The sequence below is a fragment of the Tachyglossus aculeatus genome, chromosome 23 (assembly GCF_015852505.1).
Source record: "Tachyglossus aculeatus isolate mTacAcu1 chromosome 23, mTacAcu1.pri, whole genome shotgun sequence".
Taxonomy (NCBI): Eukaryota; Metazoa; Chordata; class Mammalia; order Monotremata; family Tachyglossidae; genus Tachyglossus; species Tachyglossus aculeatus.
Window position 1 is genome coordinate 38,498,725 of NC_052088.1, and position 25,001 is coordinate 38,523,725.

The following is a 25,001-nucleotide window of genomic DNA, read 5'->3' on the forward strand; positions in this document are numbered from 1 at the left end:
TTAAGACCGTGAACCTCTTGTCAGACATGGACTGGGTCCAGTCTGATCAGTTTGTATCCACCCCAGTGCTTAGTACAATGCCTGGCACTTAGTAAGTGCTTAACATATTCCATAAAAAAAAATGCACGTTAGCAACTGGTGTGCTGAAATCAGGCCCTTTTGAGCCTCTCTCTCTGGTTTAACCAGGAGAAGGAAGGAAGATCGTTGGGAGGTCCAGAGGAGGGATGGCCTCCGTGGCTGGGGAACAATCAATCAATCAATCAATCGTATTTATTGAGCGCTTACTATGTGCAGAGCACTGTACCCTGCCGTCGTTTCAGCAGAGAGGGCTCTCTTTCAGAAGGGGATTTGGTGCTTCTAGGGGAACACGGGCTGAGAAAACCCAGTCGCACATTTTCACTGAAGTATCAGATCCTATTTTTGGTGAGACGTTCTGCCAGAAATAGGAGTCTTCTGACTGCTTTACCCAGCATTATGAAACTCTGTCAAATAGTTGATGTCTCCAGACCCTTTTCATGTGTATGATTTCAATTTGATTGAAAAAGATGAGAGGGTCCCTAAAGGCAGGGATGGTGCCTTTTACATATGTCATATTTTCACAGGCTCCCGGCAAGGGGTCGGTGTAATAATAGTAATAATAATGATTACGATGTTTAAGTGCCAGGTACTGTACTAAGCACTGGGGTGGATGCAAGCAAATCGGGTTGGACACAGTCCCTGTCCCGTGATTTCAAAGACGAGAGGGTCCCTAAAGGCAGGGATGGTGCCTTTTACATCCGTCGTATTTTCCCAGGCTCCCAGCAAGGGGTCGGTGTAATAATAGTAATAATAATGATTATGATATTTAAGTGCTTACTAAGTGCCAGGTACTGTACTAAGCACTGGGGTGGATGCAAGCAGATCGGGTTGGACACAGTCCCTGTCCCGCGTGGGGCTCCAGTTTTAATCCCCGTTTTACAGATGAGGCGCAGAGAAGTGAAGGTGACTGGTCCAAGGTCACGCAGCAGAAAAGTGGCGGAGCTGGGATTGGAACCCGTGACCCTTGCTCCAGCCACTGACTGCGCCACGCTGCCTCGGTGCTGCAGTGCCTCGGTGGTCCGGATTGGGCGCCGAGCACCGGCTGGGGTCTCCAACGGGACACCCCATCGCTCAAGGAACAAGGCCCAGGATTCCTGTCAAGGAACTCCAAGTCTAAGGAGGGAAGGCCCAGATTGGGTTGGGTTCACGTCTACCAAACCTACCGTATTGTCCTCTGCCAAATACCTAATACAGTGTTCGGCACACAGTAACCGCACAATATCTTTTTGAGGGGCAGGGTGGGGGTATTTGTTAAGCGCTTACTATGTGCCAGGGACTCCAGGGTAGATATAAGCAGCTCAGCGGCTCAGTGGAAAGAGCCCGGGCCTCGGAGTCATCATCATCATCATCATCATCAATCGTATTTATTGAGCGCTTACTATGTGCAGAGCACTGGACTAAGCGCTTGGGAAGTACAAACATCTATTCAGGTGCTGTGGGGAGGGGATGGAGGTAGGGCGGGGGGGATGGGGAGGAGGAGAGGGTAAAGGGGGCTCAGTGTGGGAAGGCCTCCTGGAGGGGGTGAGCCCTCAGTAGGGACTTGAAGGGAGGAAGAGAGCTATTCATTCATTCATTCATTCAATCGTATTTTTTGAGCGCTTACTGTGTGCAGAGCACCACACTAAGCGCGTGGGAAGTCCAAGTTGGCAACATATATAGACGGTCCCTACCCAACAGCGGGCTCACAGTCTAGAAGGGGTCAATCCCATTGCACAAATGAGGTACCTGAGGCCCAGAAAAGTGAAGTGACTTACCCAAGGTCACACAGCAGACAAGTGGCAGAGCCGGGATTAGAACCCAGAGGTCAGGGGTTCAAATCCCGCCTCCACCAATTGCCAGCTGTGTGACTCTGGGCAGGTCCACTTCTCTGAGCCCGGGCTTTGGAGTCAGAGGTCAGGGGTTCAAATCCCGCCTCCTCCGATTGCCAGCTGTGTGACTCTGGGCAAGTCCACTTCTCTGAGCCCGGGCTTTGGAGTCAGAGGTCAGGGGTTCAAATCCCGGCTCCGCCAGTTGCCAGCTGTGTGACTCTGAGCAAGTCCACTTCTCTGGGCCTCAGTTCCCTCATCTGTAAAATGGGGATGAAGACTGTGAGCCCCCCGTGGGACAACCTGATCACCGTGTAACCTCCCCAGCGCTTAGAACGGTGCTTTGCACATAGGAAGTGCTTAATAAATGCTATCATTATTATTATTATATAAGTTAATCAAGTTGGACCGAGTCCCTATCTCAACCGGGGCTCACAGTCTTCATCCCCATTTTACAGATGAGCTAACCGAGGCCCAGAGAGAGAGAAGTCTTCTAGACTGGGAGCCCACTCTTCTAGACTGTGAGCCCACTGTTGGGTAGGGACCATCTCTATATGTTGCCAACCTGTACTTTCCAAGCGCTTAGTACAGTGGTTGCCGACTTGTACTTCCCAAGCGCTTAGTACAGTGCTCTGCACACAGTAAGCGCTCAATAAATACGATTGAATGAATGAATGAATGAATGGTTTACAATCTAGGGAGCAGGCGACTGTGGGGGCTTATACTCCAAACATTAGCTTTAGATTTTCTTATCCCAGACACCTAGCTAGGAGTCAATCAGTCATATTTATTGAGCACCAACTGGTTGCTGAATGCTATATTAAACACCTGAGAGAGAAGCAGCGTGGCTCAGTGGAAAGAGCCCGGGCTTTGGAGTCAGAGGTCAGGGGTTCGAATCCCGGATCTGCCAATTGTCAGCTGTGTGACGCTGGGCAAGTCACTTCACTTCTCTGGGCCTCAGTTCCCTCATCTGTAAAATGGGGATTAAGACTGTGAGCCCCCTGTGGGACAACCTGATCACCTTGTAACCTCCCCAGCGCTTAGAACAGTGCTTTGCACATAGTAAGCGCTTAATAAATGCCATTATTATTATTATTCAGTAGTCAGTTAACATAACCTCCCCAGCGCTTAGAACAGTGCTTTGCACATAGTAAGCGCTTAATAAATGCCATTATTATTATTATTATTATTATTCAGTAGTCAGTAAACATAACCCCTGCTCTCAAGGACCTTAAGATAATAATAATGATGGTTTTTGTTAAGCGCTTACTATGTGCAAGGTGATCAGGCTGTCCCACGGGGGCTCACAGTTTTTATCCCCATTTTCCAGCTGAGGGAACTGAGGCCCAGAGAAGTGAAGTGACTTGCCCAAAGTCACCCAGCCGGCAGTTGGCGGAGCTGGGATTTGAACCCAGGACCTGTGACTCCAAAGCCCGGGCTCTGTCTTATGGTCTCGCCGGGGGTACAGACCCTAAAATACTTTTCGGACAGGAGGCGGAAGGAGGAAAAGGAGATACGTATGTGAGCTGGTGCTCAGGAAGTCGATCCGGTGGTGAATGTGGCCCGAGGCTTTCTGCGGAGATGCCATCTGAGGTGGCACAAAAGCCTACGAGCCCTTTCCGGGCACAGCGGGCCTCTGAACGCAACCGTCTCAGCCGCCGGCCCGTTTTCCCCCAGCCTCAGCTGGATGACTCCCCTGTACGAGAAAGGGTGAAGATTGCACGGCACTTAACGGGAGATCCCACAGATCCCACGGCACTTATTCATTCAGTCGTATTTATTGAGCGCTTACCGTGTGCAGAGCACTGGACTCAGCGTTTGGGAAGGACAGTTCAGCAACAAGTAGAGACAGTCCCTGCCCACAGCGGGCTCACAGTCCGCAAGTCTGCTCTTCTACTACAACCCAGCCCGAGTGTGGGGGCTTATACTCCAAACATTAGCTTTAGATTTTCCTATCCCAGACACCTAGCTAGGAGTCAGTCAGTCATATTTATTGAGCATATTCTAGACTCCCATCTAACTCCCACCCTCTCACTGTACTTTGACTCGTCTCTCTCCCCATAACCCTTTCCTCTCCATCCCAACCGCTACCCTGCTCGTTCAAGCTCTCACCCTATCCCGTCTGGACTACTGCACCAGCCTTCTCTCCGATCTCCCATCCTCATGTCTCTCCCCACTTCAATCCATACTTCACGCTGCTGCCCGGATTGTCTTTGTCCAGAAATGCTCTGGGCATATCACTCCCCTCCTCAAAAATCTCCAGTGGCTACCAATCAATCTGCGCATCAGGCAGAAACTCCTCACCCTGGGCTTCAAGGCTGTCCATCCCCTCGCCCCCTTCTCCCTCCCCTCCCTTCTGTCCTTCTCCAGCCCAGCCCGCACCCCCTGCTCCTCCACCGCTAATCTCCTCACTGTACCTCGCTCTCGCCTGTCCCGCCATCGACCCCCGGCCCACGTCATCCCCCGGGCCTGGAATGCCCCCAATCCCTCTGCCCATCCGCCAAGCTCGCTCTCTTCCTCCCTTCAAGGCCCTACTGAGAGCTCACCTCCTCCAGGAGGCCTTCCCACACTCAGCCCCTTCCTTCCTCTCCCCCTCATCCCCCTCTCCATCCCCCCATCTTACCTCCTTCCCTTCCCCACAGCACCTGTATATATGTATATATGTTTGTACATATTTATTACTCTATTTATTTATTTATTTATTTTACTTGTACATATCCTATTTATTTTATTTTGTTAGTATGTTTGGTTTTGTTCTCTGTCTCCCCCTTTTAGACTGTGAGCCCACTGTTGGGTAGGGACTGTCTCCATATGTTGCCAATTTGTACTTCCCAAGTGCTTAGTACAGTGCTCTGCACATAGTAAGCGCTCAATAAATACGATTGATGATGATGATGATGATGACCACTGGCCCGCGTCCTGCCTCTGACCTGGAACGCTCTTCTTGCTCATATCGGATAATTACTCTCCCAACTTTCAAAGCCTCCCTGAAGGCCCCTCTCCTCCAAGAAGCCCCACTTTTCCTCACCTCCCACTCCCTTCTGCGGCGCTCCAGCTTGCTCCGTTTGCTCTTCCCCCTCACTCCCAGCCCCACAGTACTTATGTAACAATAATAATAATAATAATGGTATTTGTTAAGTGCTTACTATCTACCAATCACTAAGCCCTGGGGTAGATCCAAGGTAATCAGGTTGTCCCACGCGGGACCCACAGTCCTCATCCCCATTCCACAGATGAGGGAACTGAGGCACAGAGAAGTGAAGTGACTTGCCCCAAATCACACAGCAGACACGTGGGGGAGCCGGGATTAGAACCCACTTATGTACATACCGTTGCGTTATATATTTATAGCAACGTCTTTCTCCCCTTCCAGACTGTAGTCTTCGAAGGCATTCGTTCATTCATTCATTCAATTGTATTTATTGAGCGCTTACTGTGTGCAGAGCACTGTACTAAGCGCTTGGGAAGTACAAGTCGGCAACATATAGAGACAGTCCCTACCCAACAGCGGGCTCACAGTCTAAAGGGAGTGAAGTGACTTGCCCAAAATCACACAGCAGACACGTGGGGGAGCCGGGATTAGAACCCACTTAGGTACGTACCATTACGTTATGTCATCATCATCAATCGTATTTATTGAGCGCTTACTGTGTGCAGAGCACTGTACTAAGCGCTTGGGAAGTACAAGTTGGCAACATATAGAGACAGTGCCTACCCAACAGTGGGCTCACAGTCTAAAAGAGCCCACATATTTATAGCAACGTCTTTCTCCCCTTCCATCATCATCACCATCATCAGTCGTATTTATTGAGCGCTTACTATGTGCAGAGCACTGTACTAAGCGCTTGGGAAGTACAAATTGGCAACACATAGAGACAGTCCCTACCCAACAGTGGGTCACAGTCTAAAAGAGCCCACATATTTATAGCAACGTCTTTCTCCCCTTCCAGACTGTAAGCTCTTTGAAGGCATTCGTTCATTCATTCAATCATATTTATTGAGCGCTTACTGTGTGCAGAGCACTGTACTAAGCGCTTGGGAAGTCCAGGTTGGCAACTTAGAGAGACGGTCCCTACCCAACAGCGGGCTCACAGTCTAGAAGGGGGAGACGGACAACAAAACAGAACATGTTAACAAAATAAAATAAATAGAATAAATCTGTACAAATAAAATAAATAAATAAAGGCAGGGAACGTGTCGGCTAAGTCTTGTATTGCGGTCTCCCAAGCACTTAGTACAATGCTCCGCTCATAGTAAGCGCTCGATAAATACCATCGATGGATTGAAGGTCCTGACGTTGTCGCTTTATTTCTCCCTTCCCCCTCTGCTGCTTTCGTTTTTGTGTTTTTTAAGTTGCGATTCAGTGCTTGGAGACGGTTTTCAAGATCAGCCCAGAAGACAGTGACCTGGCAGTGGGCCAGCCCCTGATGGAAATGTTCACCAACTCGTTCTGCAAGGTGAGCCCCGTGTCATCTTCGCCTCATTCATCTGGGATCCCCCCGGGGGGGACATCTTTCGGGGTCGGGGACAGTCAGCTCCACGGCAGCCGTGTGGGTTCATTCATTCAATGGTATTTATTGAGCGCTTACTGTGTGCAGAGCACTGTACTAAGCGCTTGGGAAGTCCAAGTTGGCAACATATAGAGAGCCCAACAGTGGGCTCACAGGCTAGAAGGGGGAGACAGACAACAAAACAAAACAAATTAACAAAATAAAATAAATAGAATATTATCCCGAGGTTGGCCAGATCCTCTGTGTGAATGTAAACTGCCTCCCCAGGGGAAGTGATTATTATTATTATTATTCATTCATTCATTCATTCATTCAATCGTATTTATTGAGCGCTTACTGTGTGCAGAGCACTGTACTAAGCGCTTGGGGAGTCCGTTAGCAACATATTATCATTACTGTCATTATTAGTAATAGCATTATTACTAATATAATATTATTACTAATTATTATATGATTGCTAATATAATAATATTATTAGTAATAATAATAACAACAGTAATAATAATATGTTGCTAACTATTATTATTACTAATAATAACAATGGCATCATGTTTTGTTGTCTGTCTCCCCCTTCTAGACCGTGAGCCCGTTGTTGGGTAGGGACTTTCTCTATACGTTGCCGACTTGGACTTCCCAAGCGCTTAGTGCAGTGCTGTGCACACAGCGAGCGCTCAGTAAATACGATTGAATGAATGAATGAATTTGTTGAGCACTTAACTCTGTGCCGGCACCGTTTTAAGTGCGGGGTTGGTACAAGCAAATCGTTTTAGACCCAGTCCCTGTCCCACGTGGGGCGTTCAGTCCCGATCCCCGTCGTACAGATGAGGTAACTGAGGCCCAGAGAAGTGAAGTGACTTGCCCAAAGTCACCCAGCTGATAAGTGGCGGAGCCGGGATTAGAATCCACGACCTTCCGACTCCCGGGCCCAGGCTCTGTCCGCTACAGCATGCTGCTTCAAGTTAGGCACTTGAGGAGGAGGAGGCCCTGGTAATAATAATAATAATAGTGTTGGTATTTGTTAAGCGCTTACTAGGTGCACAGCACTGTTCTAAGCGCTGGGGAGATTACAAGGTGATCACGTTGTCCCTGATCTTTGTCCCTTAATGAATCGGCGCCTTCAGTAGAGTCTCTGGAAGGCTTAGCGTGTGCCAGCCCTGTCTTAAGGCACAAGGGGAACGCACAAAAGAAATGATGCCCTCGAGCTTGTCATCTAACAAGTGAAATGGTAGAAGCTGTCTGAACGGCGGGCTCTCGGGGTGCTGCCTTCCTCTGCACATAGTAAGCGCTCAATAAATACGATTGATTGATTGATTCCTCAGGGGGCAGGAGCACAATGGCCCCTTTTCAGGCCTCTAAGAACAAGGCCCCCCCTGTCCTTTTCACAGCGTCGGCCCGTCAGAAATTTTGTTGACCCCCTCACCGCCGCCGTCCATTTTTCACCGCGGCTTTGAGCGTGAGTTCTTTCTAGACCCAGCTGCTCATCAGTCGTATTACTGATTGTAATGCAGTACAATTACTGATTGTAATCGTATCGCAATCGTATTGTGTGGCTGATCGCCACACAGTGTCATCATCATCATCACCAATCGTATTTATTGAGCGCTTACTGTCTGCCACTGAGCCATTTTGTTTCCCTCCTGCCCGTGACTGGAAAAATGGAGTGATCTCCCGCTGAGATCCAACCGGGACAGGTTGCTGCGCCTCACTAAGCGACTTTCTTTCCCCTTAATATTTTTACTAAGTGCTTACAGTGCTGTGCTAAGTGCTCGGGCACAGACAAGCCGAATGGGGAATCGAAACCCGTTCTCTTTTCTACTTGGATTGTGATTCCCGTACCGGGCAGGGACCGTGACCGGATTATCTTGCGTCTTCCCCGGTGCTTGACACATAGTAAGCGCTTAGCAAATATTGTTATTATTAGATTGGGTACTGTCCGCCGTCAGAGAAGTAGGGAGAGCAAGTGCCTCATCCTCATTTTACAGACTAAAGCCCAGAAGAGGGTAAGTGACTTTCTCAAGGTCTCAGGGCAGGCCAGAAGCAAAGGTGTAACTAAAACCCAGGTCTTTTGACTTTTAGTTTCCGGCCCTTTCCGCTGAGCTATTTCTTTCAAGGTGCAGGTGAGCGGATGGAGCGAGTCTTTGGGATCAGCCCTTGGGTGGGAAATTCCCTGGAGGGAAAGGTCAGCTCAGCTATTATTTATTTGTTCAGTTGTGGCTTTTTAGCCCTTACCGAGTTTAACCCCATTTCTATCATCTGCATCACCGCTTAAAAAATACAGGTAAATGAAACAACCCGAAAGGATATAGTTCCTGAAACAGTGCATCTCTATAAATGTTTCTAAAGACTTTCACTCCCAGTTCTGCCACTCTCCAGTTCAGTTAGGGGCATTTATCAATCAATTTATTTATTTATTGAGCGCTTACTGTGTGCAGAGCACTGTACTAAGCGCTTGGGAAGTACAAGTTGGCAACATATCTGTGCTCTGCACACAGTAAGCGCTCGATAAATACGACTGATGATGATGATATGTGATGGCATTTATGTGATGACCTGTTGCGACTCAGTCTATATTTTGGAACGTGCTACCCGGGAGGGTTGATTTTTGTGTATTTTGTAAGAGAAGGAGCGTGACCTAGTTGATAGATCGTGGGACTGAGAGTCGGAAGGACCTGGGTTCTAATCCCAGCTCTTCCAGTTGCTTGCTGTGTGACCTTGGACAAGTCACATAACTTCTCTGTTGTCCCTGTTACTAAGACTGTGAACACCGTGCGGGACAGGGACTGTGCCCAACCTAATTAACTTGTTCCCGCTCCAGAGCTGAGAACGGCGTTTGACACATAGTAAGCACTTAAGAAATACCATAAAAAAAGATGCCATTGTGTGTCTGTTATTTGGCAGGGGCTCTGCTCTGCCTGCTTTCCTCTGGGTTATCCTGTTTTCAGAATCCCTTTCTAATAATAATAATGATGGCATTTATTAAGCACTTACTATGTGCAAAGCATTGTTCTAAGCGCTGGGGTGGTTACAAGGTGATCGGGTTGTCCCGCGGGGGGCTCACAGTCTTAATCCCCATTTTACAGCTGAGGGAACTGAGGCCCAGAGAAGTGAAGTGACTTGTCCAAAGTCACACAGCTGGCAGTTGGCGGAGCCGGGATTTGAACCCCTGACCTCTGACTCTATTACTCTATTTATTACTCTGTTTATTTATTTATTTATTTTACTTGTACATACCTATTCTATTTATTTTATTTTGTCAGTATGTTTGGTTTTGTGCTCTGTCTCCCCCTTCTAGACTGTGAGCCCACTGTTGGGTAGGGACTGTCTCTATATGTTGCCAATTTGTACTTCCCAAGTGCTTAGTACAGTGCTCTGCACACAGTAAGTGCTCAGTAAATACGATTGATTGATTGATTGACTCCAAAGCCTGTGCACTTTACACTGAGCCACGCTGCCTCTCTTTTCTGTTCCTGCCAATGGTAATATTAGATTTATGCCTCGCTGGGCATCATTCATTCATTCATTCGTATTTATTGAGCGCTTACTGTGTGCAGAGCACTGTACTAAGCGCTTGGGAAGTACAAGTTGGCAGCATATAGAGACGGTCCCCACCCAACAGTGGGCTCACAGTCTAGAAGGGGGAGACAGAGAACAGAACCAAACATATTAACAAAATAAAAGAAATAGAATACATATGTACAAATAAAATAAATAAATAGAGTAATAAATACACACAAACGTATATACATCGGTTTCTTCAACTGAAGAAGTGGAGAGAAGCTCCCCGCTCTCCCTCTTGGACTGTGAGTCCCGAGTGGGCCAGGAATTTTGTTCCATCTTATTCTCTTGTATGTTCCCCAGTGCTTAGCACAGAGTGAGCACTGAGTTAATAGCACAGTTAACTATAGAGAAGCAGCCTGGCTCAGTGGAAAGAACATGGGCTTTGGAGTCTGAGGTCATGGGTTCGAATCCCAGCTCCGCCACATGTCTGCTGTGTGACCGTGGGCAAGTCACTTAACTTCTCGGAGCCTCAGTTACCTCATCTGGAGAATGGGGGTGAAGACTTTGAGCCCCCCGTGGGACAACCTGATCACCTCGTATCCCCCTCAGCGCTTAGAACAGTGCTCTGCACATAGTAAGCGCTTAACAAATGCCATCATTATTACTCAACTTCTCGGAGCCTCAGTTACCTCATCTGGAGAATGGGGGTGAAGACTGTGAGCCTCACGTGGGACAACCTGATCACCTCGTATCCCCCTCAGCGCTTAGAACAGTGCTCTGCACATAGGAAGCACTTAACAAATGCCATCATTATTACTTAACTTCTCGGAGCCTCAGTTACCTCATCTGGAGAATGGGGGTGAAGACTGTGAGCCCCACATGGGACAACCTGATCACCTTGTATCCCCCTCAGCGCTTAGAACAGTGCTCTGCACATAGTAAGCGCTTAACAAATGCCATCATTATTACGTAACTTCTCGGAGCCTCAGTTACCTCATCTGGAGAATGGGGGTGAAGACTGTGAGCCCCACATGGGACAACCTGATCACCTTGTATCCCCCTCAGCGCTTAGAACAGTGCTCTGCACATAGGAAGCACTTAACAAATGCCATCATTATTACTTAACTTCTCGGAGCCTCAGTTACCTCATCTGGAGAATGGGGGTGAAGACTGTGAGCCCCACATGGGACAACCTGATCACCTTGTATCCCCCTCAGCGCTTAGAACAGTGCTCTGCACATAGTAAGCGCTTAACAAATGCCATCATTATTACGTAACTTCTCGGAGCCTCAGTTACCTCATCTGGAGAATGGGGGTGAAGACTGTGAGCCCCACATGGGACAACCTGATCACCTTGTATCCCCCTCAGCGCTTAGAACAGTGCTCTGCACATAGTAAGCGCTTAACAAATGCCATCATTATTACTTAACTTCTCGGAGCCTCAGTTACCTCATCTGGAGAATGGGGGTGAAGACTGTGAGCCCCACGTGGGACAACCTGATCACCTCGTATCCCCCCCCAGCGCTTAGAACAGTGCTCTGCACATAGTAAGCGCTTAAGAAATGCCATCATTATTACGTAACTTCTCGGAGCCTCAGTTACCTCATCTGGAGAATGGGGGTGAAGACTGTGAGCCCCACGTGGGACAACCTGATCACCTTGTATCCCCCCAGTGCTTAGAACAGTGCTTTGCACATAGTAGGCGCTTAACAAATCCATCGCTGTTATTATTACTACACAGAGGGCAGAGAATGAAATGAATAATAATAATGGCATTTATTAAGCGCTTACTATGTGCAAAGCACTGTTCTAAGCGCTGGGGGGGATACAAGGTGATCAGTTTGTCCCACATGGGGCTCACAGTCATAATCCCCATTTTACAGATGAGGTAACTGAAGCTCAGAGAAGTTAGGTGACTTGCCCAAGGTCGCACAGCAGACATGACTAATGACCCGTTGCCTGTGTGTGGCACTTGCTTTTATTTTTTCAAAGCACTTTGACCTCAGTTGTCTCATTTTGTGCTCGCAACATCCCTGAGAGGTAGGGGAAGAGTGGGATTACTCTCATTTTTTGCACAAGGAAACCGAGGCCCAGAGAGGTTCATTGACTTACTTGGGGTCAAACAGCAGGGGTTGCGCTGGGATTAAAACCCGGTCCTCTGACTCTCGGACCCAAACTCTTTTCAGTAGGCCTGGCAGTGAAGGAGTCAGGGAAGACCGCAATCAGTCACCCAAGGGACATTTATTGAGCGCTTAACTGGTATTCCAGGCACTGGGGAGAATACAGTGATACCCAAGCGCTTAGTACAGTGCTCTGCACACAGTAAGTGCTCAATAAATACGATTTAATGAATGAATACGTTTGTACGTATTACTCTATTTTACTTGTACATATTTATTCTATTTATTTTATTCTGTTAATATGTTTTGTTTTGTTCTCTGTCTCCCCCTTCTAGACTGTGAGCCCTCTGTTGGGTAGGGACCGTCTCTAGATGTTGCCAACTTGGACTTCCCAAGCGCTTAGTACAGTGCTCTGCACACAGTAAGCGCTCAATAAATACGATTGAATGAATGAATGAATATGTTTGTACGTATTAATTACTCTATTTTACTTGTACATATTTATTCTATTTATTCTATTCTGTTAATATGTTTTGCTCTCTGTCTCCCCCTTCTAGACTGTGAGCCCACTGTTGGGTAGGGACCGTCTCTATATGTTGCCAACTTGTACTTCCCAAGCGCTTAGTACAGTGCTCTGCACACAGTAAGCGCTCAATAAATATGAATGAATGATAGCGATACACACACTCCCTTCCCTCAAGGGGCTTACCATCTGCTGACTTCATTAGGATGGACCATTCTCCTCAGGATATTCGATCCTGACTTTTGAAGGAGGATTTCTCTCTTCTCTGCACACAGTAAGCGCTCAATAAATACGATTAATTGATTGATTCATGCGTTCTCAGGACTATATCTGCCCAGTTTTGCCGGTAGCTCAGACCTAAATTCGCAGGATCCTGAAGCCTAACAGATGCATGGACACTCTTTCCCAGGTGTGTCCAGGCCGTTCTGTTTCCCTCCGTGACCCTCACTCGGGTCCTCATGGCTCAGTGGAAAGAGCCTGGGCTTTGGAGCCAGAGGTCATGGGTTCAAATCCCGGCTCCGCCAACTGTCAGCTGTGTGACTCTGGGCAAGTCCCGTCACTTCTCTGGGCCTCCGTTACCTCATCTGTAAAATGGGAATTACGACTGAGAGCCACCAGTGGGACAACCTGATCACCTTGTAACCTCCCCAGCGCTTAGAACAGTGCTTTGCATGTAGTAAGCGCTTAATAAATGCCATAATTATTATTATTATTGTCAATTATTATCATTTCCCCTTCACTCCTTTCTCAGTGTACACAAAGATTCTTTGTATTCTGAATCAGGGCAAGTCCCACATTTTATCAGTGTTTGAAACTGCCGAGTGCTAATGGATGGATAACTGCTCCTGCCTGGTTCAGCATTTTAATCAGTCCTATTTATTGAGCGTTTATTGTGTGCAGAGCACTGAACCAAGCGCTTGGGAGGGTACAATGTAACAATAAAAAGACACATTCTCTGCCCACGAGTTTACAATCTAGAGGGGGAGTCAGACATTAATATAAATAAAGAAATTTCAGATATGCCCATAACATTTCAAACACTGACTCTGTGCTTCTTGGTAAAAAGCGCTTGGGAGAGTACAATGTAACAATGAAAAGACACATTCTCTGCCCACGAGTTTACAATCTAGAGGGGGAGTCAGACATAAATATAAAGAAATTTCAGATATGCCCATAACATTTCAAACATTGGCTCTGTGCTTCTTGGTAAAAAGCGCTTGGGAGAGTACACTGTAACAATAAAAAGACACATTCTCTGGCCAGAACGAGTTTACAATCTAGAGGGGGAGTCAGACATTAATATAAATAAAGAAATTACAGATATGCCCGTAACATTTTAAACATTGGCTCTGTGCTTCTTGGTAAAAAATTGTTTGGGAGAGTACAATGTAACAATAAAAAGACACAGTCTCTGCCCACAACGAGCATACAATCTAAAGGGGGAGTCAGACATTAATATAAATAAAGAAATTTCAGATATGCCCATAAATTTTCAAATATTGGCTCTGTGCTTCTTGGTAAAAAGCGCTTGGGAGAGTACAATGTAACAATAAAAAGACACATTCTCTGCCCACAACGAGCTTACAATCTAGAGGGGGAGCCAGACATTAATATAAAGAAATTTCAGATATACCCATAACATTTCAAACATTGGCTCTATACTTCATGGTAAAAAGCGCTTGGGAGAGTACAGTGTAACAATAAAAAGACACATTCTCTGCCCACAACGAGCTTACAATCTAGAGGGGGTCAGACATTAATATAAAGAAATTTCAGATATGCCCATAACATTTCAAACGTTGGCTCTGTGCTTCTTGGTAAAAAGTGCTTGGGAGAGTACAATGTAACAATAAAAAGATACATTCTCTGCCCACAATGAGCTTACAGTCTAGAGGGGGAGTCAGACATTAATATAAATAAAGAAATTACAGATATGCCTATAACATTTCAAACATTGGCTCTGTGCTTCTTGGTAAAAAGCGCTTGGGAGAGTACAATGTAACAATAAAAAGACATTCTCTGCCTACAACGAGCATACAATCTAGAGGGGGAGTCAGACATTAATATAAAGAAATTATAGATATTCCCATAACATTTCAGACATTGGCTCTGTGCTTCTTGGTAAAAAGCACTTGGGAGAGTACAATGTAACAATAAAAAGACACATTCTCTGCCCACGAGTTTACAATCTAGAGGGGGAGTCAGACATTAATATAAAGAAATTACAGATACGCCCGTAACATTTCAAACATTGGCTCTGTGCTTCTTGGTAAAAAGTGCTGGGGAGAGTACAATGTAACAATAAAAAGACACATTCTCTGCCCCTGAGTTTACAATCTAGAGGGGGAGTCAGACATTAATATAAATAAAGAAATTTCAGATATGCCCATAACATTTCAAACATTGGCTCTGTGCTTCTTGGTAAAAAGCACTTGGGAGGGTACAATGTAACAATAAAAAGACACATTCTCTGCCCACAACAAGCATACAATCTAGAGGGGGGAGTCAGACATTAATATAAAGAAATTACAGATATGCCCATAACATTTCAAACATTGGCTCTTTGCTTCTTGATAAAAAGCACTTGGGAGAGTACAATGTAACAATAAAAAGACGCATTCTCTGCCGAGCCAGACATTAATATAAATAAATTTCAGATATGCCCATAACATTTCAAACATTGGCTCTGTGCTTCTTGGTAAAAAGTGCTTGGGAGAGTACAATGTAACAATAAAAAGACACATTCCCTGCCCACGAGTTTACAATCTAGAGGGGGAGTCAGACATTAATATAAATAAAGAAATTACAGATATGCCCATAACATTTCAAACATTGGCTCTGTGCTTCTTGGTAAAAAGCACTTGGGAGGGTACAATGTAACAATAAAAAGACACATTCTCTGCCCACAACAAGCATACAATCTAGAGGGGGGAGTCAGACATTAATATAAAGAAATTACAGATATACCCATAACATTTCAAACATTGGCTCTGTGCTTCTTGATAAAAAGCACTTGGGAGAGTACAATGTAACAATAAAAAGACACATTTTCTGCCGAGCCAGACATTAATATAAATAAATTTCAGATATGCCCATAACATTTCAAACATTGGCTCTGTGCTTCTTGGTAAAAAGCGCTTGGGAGAGTACAATGTAACAATAAAAAGACACATTCTCTGCCCACAACGAGCTTACAATCTAGAGGGGGAGCCAGACATTAATATAAATAAAGAAATTTCAGATATGCCCATAACATTTCAAACATTGGCTCCATGCTTCTTGGTAAAAAGCGCTTGGGAGAGTACAATGTAACAATAAAAAGACACATTCTCTGCCCACAACGAGCTTACAATCTAGAGGGGGAGCCAGACATTAATATAAAGAAATTTCAGATATGCCCATAATATTTCAAACACTGGCTCTGTGCTTCTTGGTAAATATGCCGTTTCCCCCGTGGTGAGCAAAATCTTCCTTTGGTCCTAGTTCTGTTATGATATATAATGAATCGAAATGCTGAGGGGATCATATTATCTCCAGGTCTAGAGTCAGACGCGTCTGGGAAAGGATGAAGAGAATAATAAAGGCCCACCAGGTTGCTATTCTTGTCGTCCTTTAGGGAAGGCGAGTCTGTGTGGAAAATTTGTGGAAAATTTCAAGCTTCCCCAAGTTGCACCCGGGCCACAGCCATTTCCTGTGTGGCCCCGGCCCCAGCACGGAGTCCACGTTCACCCCTCGTCGAAACGGGAAATGGGAGCGGGATCCTCGGCTCTTGGGCCCCTTCTAGATTTCAGGGCAGCCCCGGGAACCCGTTGGTGGCCTCCAGATTTAGCAACCGTTTCCTTGTTCCCACTGGTCTCTTTCATTTCTCTCCGTTTCAGAATGACATTCTGCCCCTCTCCAACTCTCTGCCAGAAGATGTGGAAAAAGCTGACCAGCTGAAGGATGAAGGTGAGTTAAGGCCAAAGAGGGAATAATTGTGCTTTGTTTTCCAAGTCGCAACTCCTGGGAGAGGCTGCCTGAAACTCGGAGGTACCTCGGGGACGTGCGAAGAGGAGGGGGAGAGAAGCTCGACGGAGAAGCAGCGTGGCTCAGTGGAAAGAGCACGGGCTTTGGAGTCAGAGATCATGGGTTCAAATCCCGGCTCTGCCAACTGTCAGCTGTGTGACTTTGGGCAAGTCGCTTCACTTCTCTGTGCCTCAGTTACCTCAGCTGTGAAATGGGGATTAAAACTGTGAGCCCCCTGTGGGACAACTTGATCACCTTGTAACCTCCCCCAGCGCTTAGAACAGTGCTTTGCACATAGTAAGCGCTTAACAAATGCCATCATCATCATCATCATCATCATCATCATCATCTTTCCCCGGCCCCTCTCCCCCTTCCCACTTTGTCTCCCTCCCCTTTCCGTGCTGTCCGCAATTCATGCCGTTCCTGTCCACCCAGGCCATGGCCTGGATTTTCAGGGCAGAGTCGGACATTGGCGGGGCGGAGGTGGGAGAGCTTTCATTCAGTCGCATTGAGCGCTTACTGTACTAAGCGCTTGGGAAGTCCAAGTTGGCAACATAGAGAGACGGTCCCCACCCAACAGCGGGTTCTCTCCCGTCGTGACGGTGGCCCAAGGGGAATGTGGGTTCCGTGGGCCCTTGGGAGAGCACGGAAAAGCAGGCGTCCCTTCCAGCACAGCCTCTTGCAGGCCACAGGCTCAATCCTCTCGGGCTCCGGAAACCGTGGGAACACTCCGGGCGAAGAGATTCTCCGAGTAATGGTGATGATGATGGCAATTATTAAGCGCTTACTACGTGCCAAGCAATGTTCTAAGCGTTGGGGAGGTTACTGTGAGCCCACTGTTGGGTAGGGACCGTCTCTATATGTTGCCAACTTGTACTTCCCAAGCATTTAGTACGGAGCTCTGCACACAGTAAGTTCTCAATAAATACGATTGAATGAATGAATGAAAGTGATCAGGTTGTCCCATTGGGGTTCACAGTCTTCATCCCCATTTTCCAGATGAGGTAACTGAGGCACAGAAAAATAAAGTGGCTTGCCCAAAGCCGCACAGCTGGCAAGTGGCAGAGCCGGGATTTGAACCCCTGACCTCTGACTCCAAAGCCTGTGCTCTTTCCACTGAGCCACCCTGCTTCTCTGAGTAGAAACAGTAATAATACTAATGATGTACTTGTTAAGCGCTTACTATGTGCCCGGCACCGTACTGAGCACTGGGCTGGATGCAAGCAAATCAGGTTGGACACAGTCCCTGTTTGGACATAGGGCTCACAGTCTCAATCCCCATTTTAGAGATGAGGTAACTGAGGCCCAGAGAAGTGAAGCGACTTGCCCAAGGTCACACAGCAGACACGTGTCGGAGCCAGGATTAGAACCCATGACCTTCTGATTTCCGGGCTTGTGCTCTAGGCACAACACCGTGCTGTTTCTCAGGGAAATCTGCCCTGGGGAAGCAAACCCTGGCCAGGCTCGGGCCACTGGACGGCTCGGATCCAGGAAGGGAGGGGCGGCTGGCGCGAAAACACATTGCCCCTCTGCCAGGATCTCCTCCTCCCTGGCCCCCGGGCGCGGAGGAACTTCACCATCATCATCATCATCATCAGTCGTATTTATTGAGCGCTTACCGTGTGCAGAGCACTGTACTAAGCGCTTGGGAAGTACAAACTGGCAACATATAGAGACAGTCCCTACCCAACAGCGGGCTCACAGTCTAAAAGGGGGAGACAGAGAACAAAACTAAACATACTAACAAAATAAAATCAAGTAAAATAAATAAATAAATAATAACAGTGATAATAATAGTAATATAGTAATAATTTATTATTATTATTATAGCTTTCCTGATGTTTGAACCACTCCTACCCAGTCAGACAGCAGTGACCTCCGGAGCCCCCAAGGGTTCCCACCCACCATCCCTTCCCACCCCGGCCTAGGATACTGCCCTCCTTCCCACCCAGTTTCCAAGGAAGCGGCGGGCTAGGGAAAGCATCCCCGAGGTGCAGGGCTCAGGCCTATTTCATCGTCTGTTCAAGGGTTTCAGTCAACAGTGTCACTCTCCCCGGTTGTGGACGGGCTTCCTGCCGAGCGCTTCCTGAACTAGGGGCCGTCCTATTCAGGAGAAGTGAAAGGCGGGGTCCCAGTCCCCTGGATGCGGACTCGCCCCACAGGAAGTCGGAAAAATCAGGAAAGGCTGCCGGGTTTGAGTGCTTTGAGAAGGCAGGACTCGGGCATTCCTGTCCAGGAAGGTCTTCCTTGTTTCTCGCTCTCTGGCCTGACTGGGCCCCACTTGGGCCTCCCCGTCCGAACTCTTTCGGTCAGACCAGCCTCATTTTGACCCCCCACAGGGCTGAACGGGTGAGTCTGGGGAGAGTCTCTCACACTTACCGCCTAGACAGTCCTCCGGAGCGGAAGGCAGGCCTTGATGCAGCTTGTGGCTGGCCGGGCCCCAGGGGTCTCCTGAGGGGTGGGCGGGGGGCGTCCTGGCTGCCACCGCCTCCTCAAGCGGAGAGATTGTCGTCGTTACTGTCAATCAATCGGTTGTATTGAGTGCTTACTGTGTGCAGAGCACTGTACTAAGCGCTTGGGAAGTCCAAGTTGGCAACATATAGAGACGGTCCCGACCCAACAGTGGGCTCACAGTCTAGAAGGGGGAGACAGACAACAAAACAAAACATATTAACAAAATAAAATGAATAGATGTGTACAAGTAAAATGAATAAATAAAGTAATAAATCCATACAAACATATATACATCTATGCAGGTGCTGTGGGGAAGGGAAGGAGGTAAGGTGGCGGGGATGGAGAGGGGGAGAGGAAGGAGGGGACTCAGTCTGGGAAGGCCTCCTGGAGGAGGTGAGCTCTCAGTAGGGCCTTGAAGGGAGGAAGAGAGCTAGTTTGGCGGATGTGGCCAGGGGGATGATGTGGGCCGGGGGTCGACGGCGGGACGGGCGAGAACGAGGCCTAACGGTGAGGAGATTAGCGGCAGAGGAGCGGAGGGTGTGGGCTGGGCTGGAGAAGGAGAGAAGGGAGGTGAGGTAGGACGGGGCGAGGGGATGGACAGCCTTGAAGCCGAGGGTGAGGAGTACTGTCATCCCCGGGACCCTATCCGGAGGCCTCTGCCCCGCTCTCCGGGCCTCGCTCGGGACGGGAAGTTGTAGGGGAAGCTGCCCGTGGCCTGAGGCCGGGCAGAATCTCACCAAGGGAAACCCCACCCCTGAGACGAGAGACCCGCCAGGACCGCTGCGGGATGACCATTCGGGCATTCCTGTCCGGAAAGGGAATCAATCCGCCTGGCCACCGCCTGCCCCCAGCCCCACACTCAGCCTCCCCGTCTTCCCCGCGTGATGCCGCTCCACTTTCTCCCCCCTGCAGGAAATAACCACATGAAGGAAGAGAATTACGGGGCGGCGGTGGACTGTTACACCCAGGCCATCGAGCTGGACCCAAAGAACGCGGTTTACTACTGCAATCGGTAAGTCGGGCTCTTCTCTGCGGACCCCGGGGGGGAATGGGGACCCACGTCGATGGGAGGGTCCGGTCTGAGCTTTGAACGTCTTGGGCTGTGGGGAGATTTCCAGTCCGGGCTTTGCACGAGGGCTGGGGGTTATAACGGAACCACAGATCATCATCATCAATCGTATTTATTGAGCGCTTACTGTGTGCAGAGCACTGTACTAAGTGCTTGGGAAGTACAATTTGGCAACATATAGAGACAGTCCCTACCCAACAGTGGGCTCACAGTCTAAAAATCTTTCGACACAGCAAGGGACGGGCTGTGCGGGGTCCCGAGGTGGCTGGGGCCTTGGGTTCCGCGTTGGCCTGTCTGTCCGGCCACAACTTCAAAGTTGGCAAAGTCGCCTTTGAGTACACAGGATTACTGGATTTGGACCTGTTCTCTCGCTTCTCTGACAATGCAGAGGTTTAATTCCTGATAAACCCTGTGTTAAGGAAAATGTGTGCTATAGTAATAATAATAATAATGATGATGGTATTTGTTAAGCACTTACTATGTGCCAAGCACTGTTCTAAGTGCTGGGATAGATACAAGGTTATCAGGTTGTCCCACGTGGGGCTCACAGTCTTAATCCCCATTTTCCAGATGAGGGAACTGAGGCCCAGAGAAGTGAAGCGACTTGCCCGAAGTCACCCAGCTGACAGTGGGCGGAGCCGGGGTTTGAACCCACGACCTCCGACTCCGAAGCCCGGGCTCTTTCCATTGAGCCACGCTGCTTCTCTAAAATGGGGAGTAAGACTGTGAGCCCCTTTTAGACCCGTGAGCCCACTGTTGGGTAGGGACTGTCTCTATATGTTGCCAATTTGTACTTCCCAAGCGCTTAGTACAGTGCTCTGCACATAGTAAGCGCTCAATAAATACGATTGATGATGATGATGATGATGATGAGGTGGACTGTGTCCGACCTGATTAACTTTTATCTATCCTAGCGCTTAGAGAAGTCCTTGGCACATAGTAAACGCTTAACAAATAACAAAAAAAGGCATGAGATCGACACCGCGAATCAAGCAGGGCCGTCCACCACCGCGGATGACGGTGTCTTTTCCGGGGGCCCGTGGGGCTGGGGGCGATTGGTTTTGTGACTGGATCGGGATGATCTTTTTTTCTTCACTGGAGAGGTGAGAGAGGGGCCCGTGGACCCTGGCTCAGGTCGGGGACGAGGAGCAGGGTCACTGGTGGGCCCAGGACCAAGCGCTTAGTACAGTGCTCTGCACACAGTAAGCGCTCAATAAATCCGATCGATTGATTGACCACTCCACATCATCCCCGTGGCCCCGGCAGATCTTCTCTCAGACATCCCAAGCGCTTAGTCCAGTGCTGTGCACACAGTAAGCGCTCAATAAATCCGATCGATTGACTGACCACTCCACATCATCCCCATGGCCCCGGCAGATCTTCTTTCTCTCAGACATCCCAAGCGCTTAGTCCAGTGCTCTGCACACAGTAAGCGCTCAATAAATACGATTGATTTCTTGATTGAAGAGTGTCAGCCCCATGTGGGACACAGACTGTGTCCGACCGGTTTTGTTTGGATCACCCCAGCGCTTAATACAGTGCCTGTCACGTTGTAAGCACTTAACAAATGCCCTTATTATGATTATTATACATGAGAAGCAGCATGGCTCAGTGGGAAAAGCATGGACTTGGGAGCCAGAGGTCATGGGTTCGAATCCTGGCTCCACCACATGTCTGCTGTGTGGCTTCGGGCAAGTCACTTAACTTCTCTGAGCCTCAGTTCCCACATCTGTCAAATGGGGATTAAGACTGTGAGCCTCCCTGTGGGACAACCTGATCACCTTGTATCCCCCCCAGCGCTTAGAACAGTGCTTTGCACATAGTAAGCGCTTAACAAATACCATCATCATCATCACATCCGGGCCAGTGCTCCGCGCCCAGTAGGTGCTCAACGAATCCCGGCGATGATGCGTCATTTTCAAGCCAGCCTCACGTAGTAATAATAAAGAATGAATCTAGCTTTACTTCTATTTATTCTGATGACGTGTCCACATGTTTTGTTTTGTCGTCTGTCTCCCCCTTCTATCATCAATCGTATTTATTGAGCGCTTACTATGTGCAGAGCACTGTACTAAGCGCTTAGTACTTAGTAGATGGATTCGAACCCATGACCTCTGGCTCCAAAGTCCATGCTTTTTCCACTGAGCCATGCTGCTTCTCATGCGAAATAATCATGATAACGGCACTTGTTAAGTGCTTACAATGTGACAGGCACTGTATCTAGACTGTGAGCCCGCTGTTGGGTAGGGACCGTCTCTAGATGTTGCCAACTTGGACTTCCCAAGCGCTTAGTACAGTGCTCTGCACACAGTAAGCGCTCAATAAATACGATTGATGATGATGATAGGGGCCGTCTCTAAATGTTGCCAGCTTGTACTTCCCAACGCTTAGTCCAGTGCTCTGCACACAGTAAGCGCTCAATAAATACGATTGATGATGATGATGATAGGGGCCGTCTCTAGATGTTGCCAGCTTGTACTTCCCAACGCTTAGTCCAGTGCTCTGCACACAGTAAGCGCTCAATAAATACGATTGAATGAATGAATGAATGAATAATAATAATGGCATTTGTTAAGCGCTTACTATGTGCAAAGCACTGTCTAAGTGCTGGGGGGATACAAGGTGATCAGGTCATCCCACGTGGGGCTCACAGTCTTCACCCCCCATTTTACAGAGGAGGTAACTGAGGCACAGAGAAGTTCAGTGGCTCGCCCAAGGTCACGCAGCAGACAAGTCAGGATTCGAACCCTTGACCTTTTTCTCCCAAGCCCGTGCTCTTTCCACTGAGCCACGCCAGTAGCGTCTGTGTCGTCCAAGGTTGCTGAGACGCTCCGACCTTCGGGGTCTAAACTCTGAGCCCACTGTTGGGTAGGGACCGTCTCTAGATGTTGCCAACTTGGACTTCCCAAGCGCTTAGTCCAGTGCTCTGCACACAGTAAGCGCTTAATAAATACGACTGATTGATTGATTGATTTTGATCTCATTGCCTCCGTAGGGCTGCAGCTCAGAGTAAGCTGAACCGCTACACGGAAGCCATCAAGGACTGCGAGAGAGCGATAGCAATAGACGCAAAGTACAGCAAGGCCTACGGGAGAATGGGGTACGTTTTCGTCCGTCTCCTAAGGTACCGGGAGGGATAAGGAGCCTGCCGGGAAGGTGTCCACGGGCCCGGAGGGATGGGAATTGATCCAGGTGGACTGCCAGAGCGCAGTTTTCCAAGGAGCCCGTTGCCCGGAGCAAAACTCTGGCCCTGGCGCCTTCATCCATCCACTCAGTCGTATCGAAGCAGAAGCAGCGCGGCTCAGTGGAAAGAGCCCGGGCTTTGGAGTCCGAGGTCCTGGGTTCAAATCCCGGCTCCGCCGCTTGTCAGCTGGGTGACTTTGGGCAAGTCACTTCGCTTCTCTGGGCCTCAGTGACCTCATCTGGAAAATGGGGATTAAGACTGTGAGCCCCACATGGGACAACCTGATCACCTTCTAACCTCTCCAGCGCTTAGAACAGTGCACTGCACCTAGTAAGTGCTTAATAAATGCCATCATTATTATTATTAATATTACTGAGCGCTTACTATGTGCAGAGCACCGGACAGAGCTTGCGAAGTACTAATTGGCAACAAATAATAAGCGCTTAATAAATGCTATCATTATTATTATTGAGCGCTTACTGTGTGCAGAGCACCGGACAGCGCTTGCGAAGTACAATTTGGCAACAAATAGTAAGCGCTTAATAAATGCCATCATCATTATTATCGAGCGCTTACTGTGTGCAGAGCACCGGACAGCGCTTGCGAAGTACAGTTTGGCAACAAATAGTAAGCGCTTAATAAATGCCATCATCATTATTATTATTGAGCGCTTACTGTGTGCAGAGCACCGGACAGCGCTTGCAAAGTACAATTTGGCAACAAATAGTAAGCACTTAATAAATGCCATCATCATTATTATTATTGAGTGCTTACTGTGTGCAGAGCACCGGACAGCACTTGCGAAGTGCAATTTGGCAACAAATAGTAAGCGCTTAATAAATGCCATCATTATTATTATTATTATCGAGCACTTACTATGTGCAGAGCACCGGACAGCGCTTGCAAAGTACAAATTGGCAACAAATAGTAAGTGCTTAATAAATGCCATCATCGTTATTATTATTGAGCGCTTACTGTGTGCAGAGCACCGGACAGCGCTTACGAAGTACAATTTGGCAACAAATAGTAAGTGCTTAATAAATGCCATCATTATTATTATTATTGAGCGCTTACTGTGTGCAGAGCAAAGGACAGTGCTTGCGAAGTACAAATTGGCAACAAATAGTAAGTGCTTAATAAATGCCATCATCATTATTATTATTGAGCGCTTACTGTGTGCAGAGCACTGGACAGCGCTTGCGAAGTACAATTGGCAACAAATAGCGCTTAATAAATGCCTTCATTAGTATTATTATCGAGCGCTTACTGTGTGCAGAGCACCGGACAGCGCTTGCGAAGTACAATTTGGCAACAAATAGTAAGCGCTTAATAAATGCCATCATCATTATTATTATCGAGCGCTTACTGTGTGCAGAGCACCGGACAGCGCTTGCGAAGTACAATTTGGCAAGAAATAGAGACAATCCCTGCCCACAACGGGCTCACAGTCTAGAAGGGGGCACTGTGGGAAAGATGGGAGTAAGATGCTCGTAGCAGAGACGTCAGAATCAATCAATCGTATTTATTGAGCGCTTACTGTGTGCAGAGCACTGTACTAAGCGCTTGGGAAGTCCAAGTTGGCAACATAGAGAGGCAGTCCCTACCCAACAGTGGGCTCACAGTCTAATAGAGGGACAGCAGCATGGGGAGGGGGCAGCGGCGCCGGGGGCCGCGTGGGAGGGTGGCCCCTCAACACTGGCTGCCGCGGCCGGAAGCCCCCAGCAAGGCCGGACAACTTGCATCCGGCTTGGAGG

The 25,001-nt window shown here is 48.0% G+C and overlaps 1 protein-coding gene across 2 annotated transcripts in view; it reads left to right on the top strand.

Moving 5' to 3' along the window:
- Positions 1-25,001, top strand: part of SGTB (small glutamine rich tetratricopeptide repeat containing beta) — a 42,331-nt gene that overhangs the window by 8,803 nt on the left and 8,527 nt on the right. For both annotated transcript variants that reach the window (XM_038765794.1, XM_038765795.1), the window contains 4 exons: positions 6,237-6,340; positions 16,414-16,483; positions 19,907-20,006; positions 23,059-23,163. In XM_038765794.1, the coding sequence (XP_038621722.1) occupies positions 6,237-6,340; positions 16,414-16,483; positions 19,907-20,006; positions 23,059-23,163 (379 nt within the window). The remainder of the gene's footprint in view (positions 1-6,236; positions 6,341-16,413; positions 16,484-19,906; positions 20,007-23,058; positions 23,164-25,001) is intronic.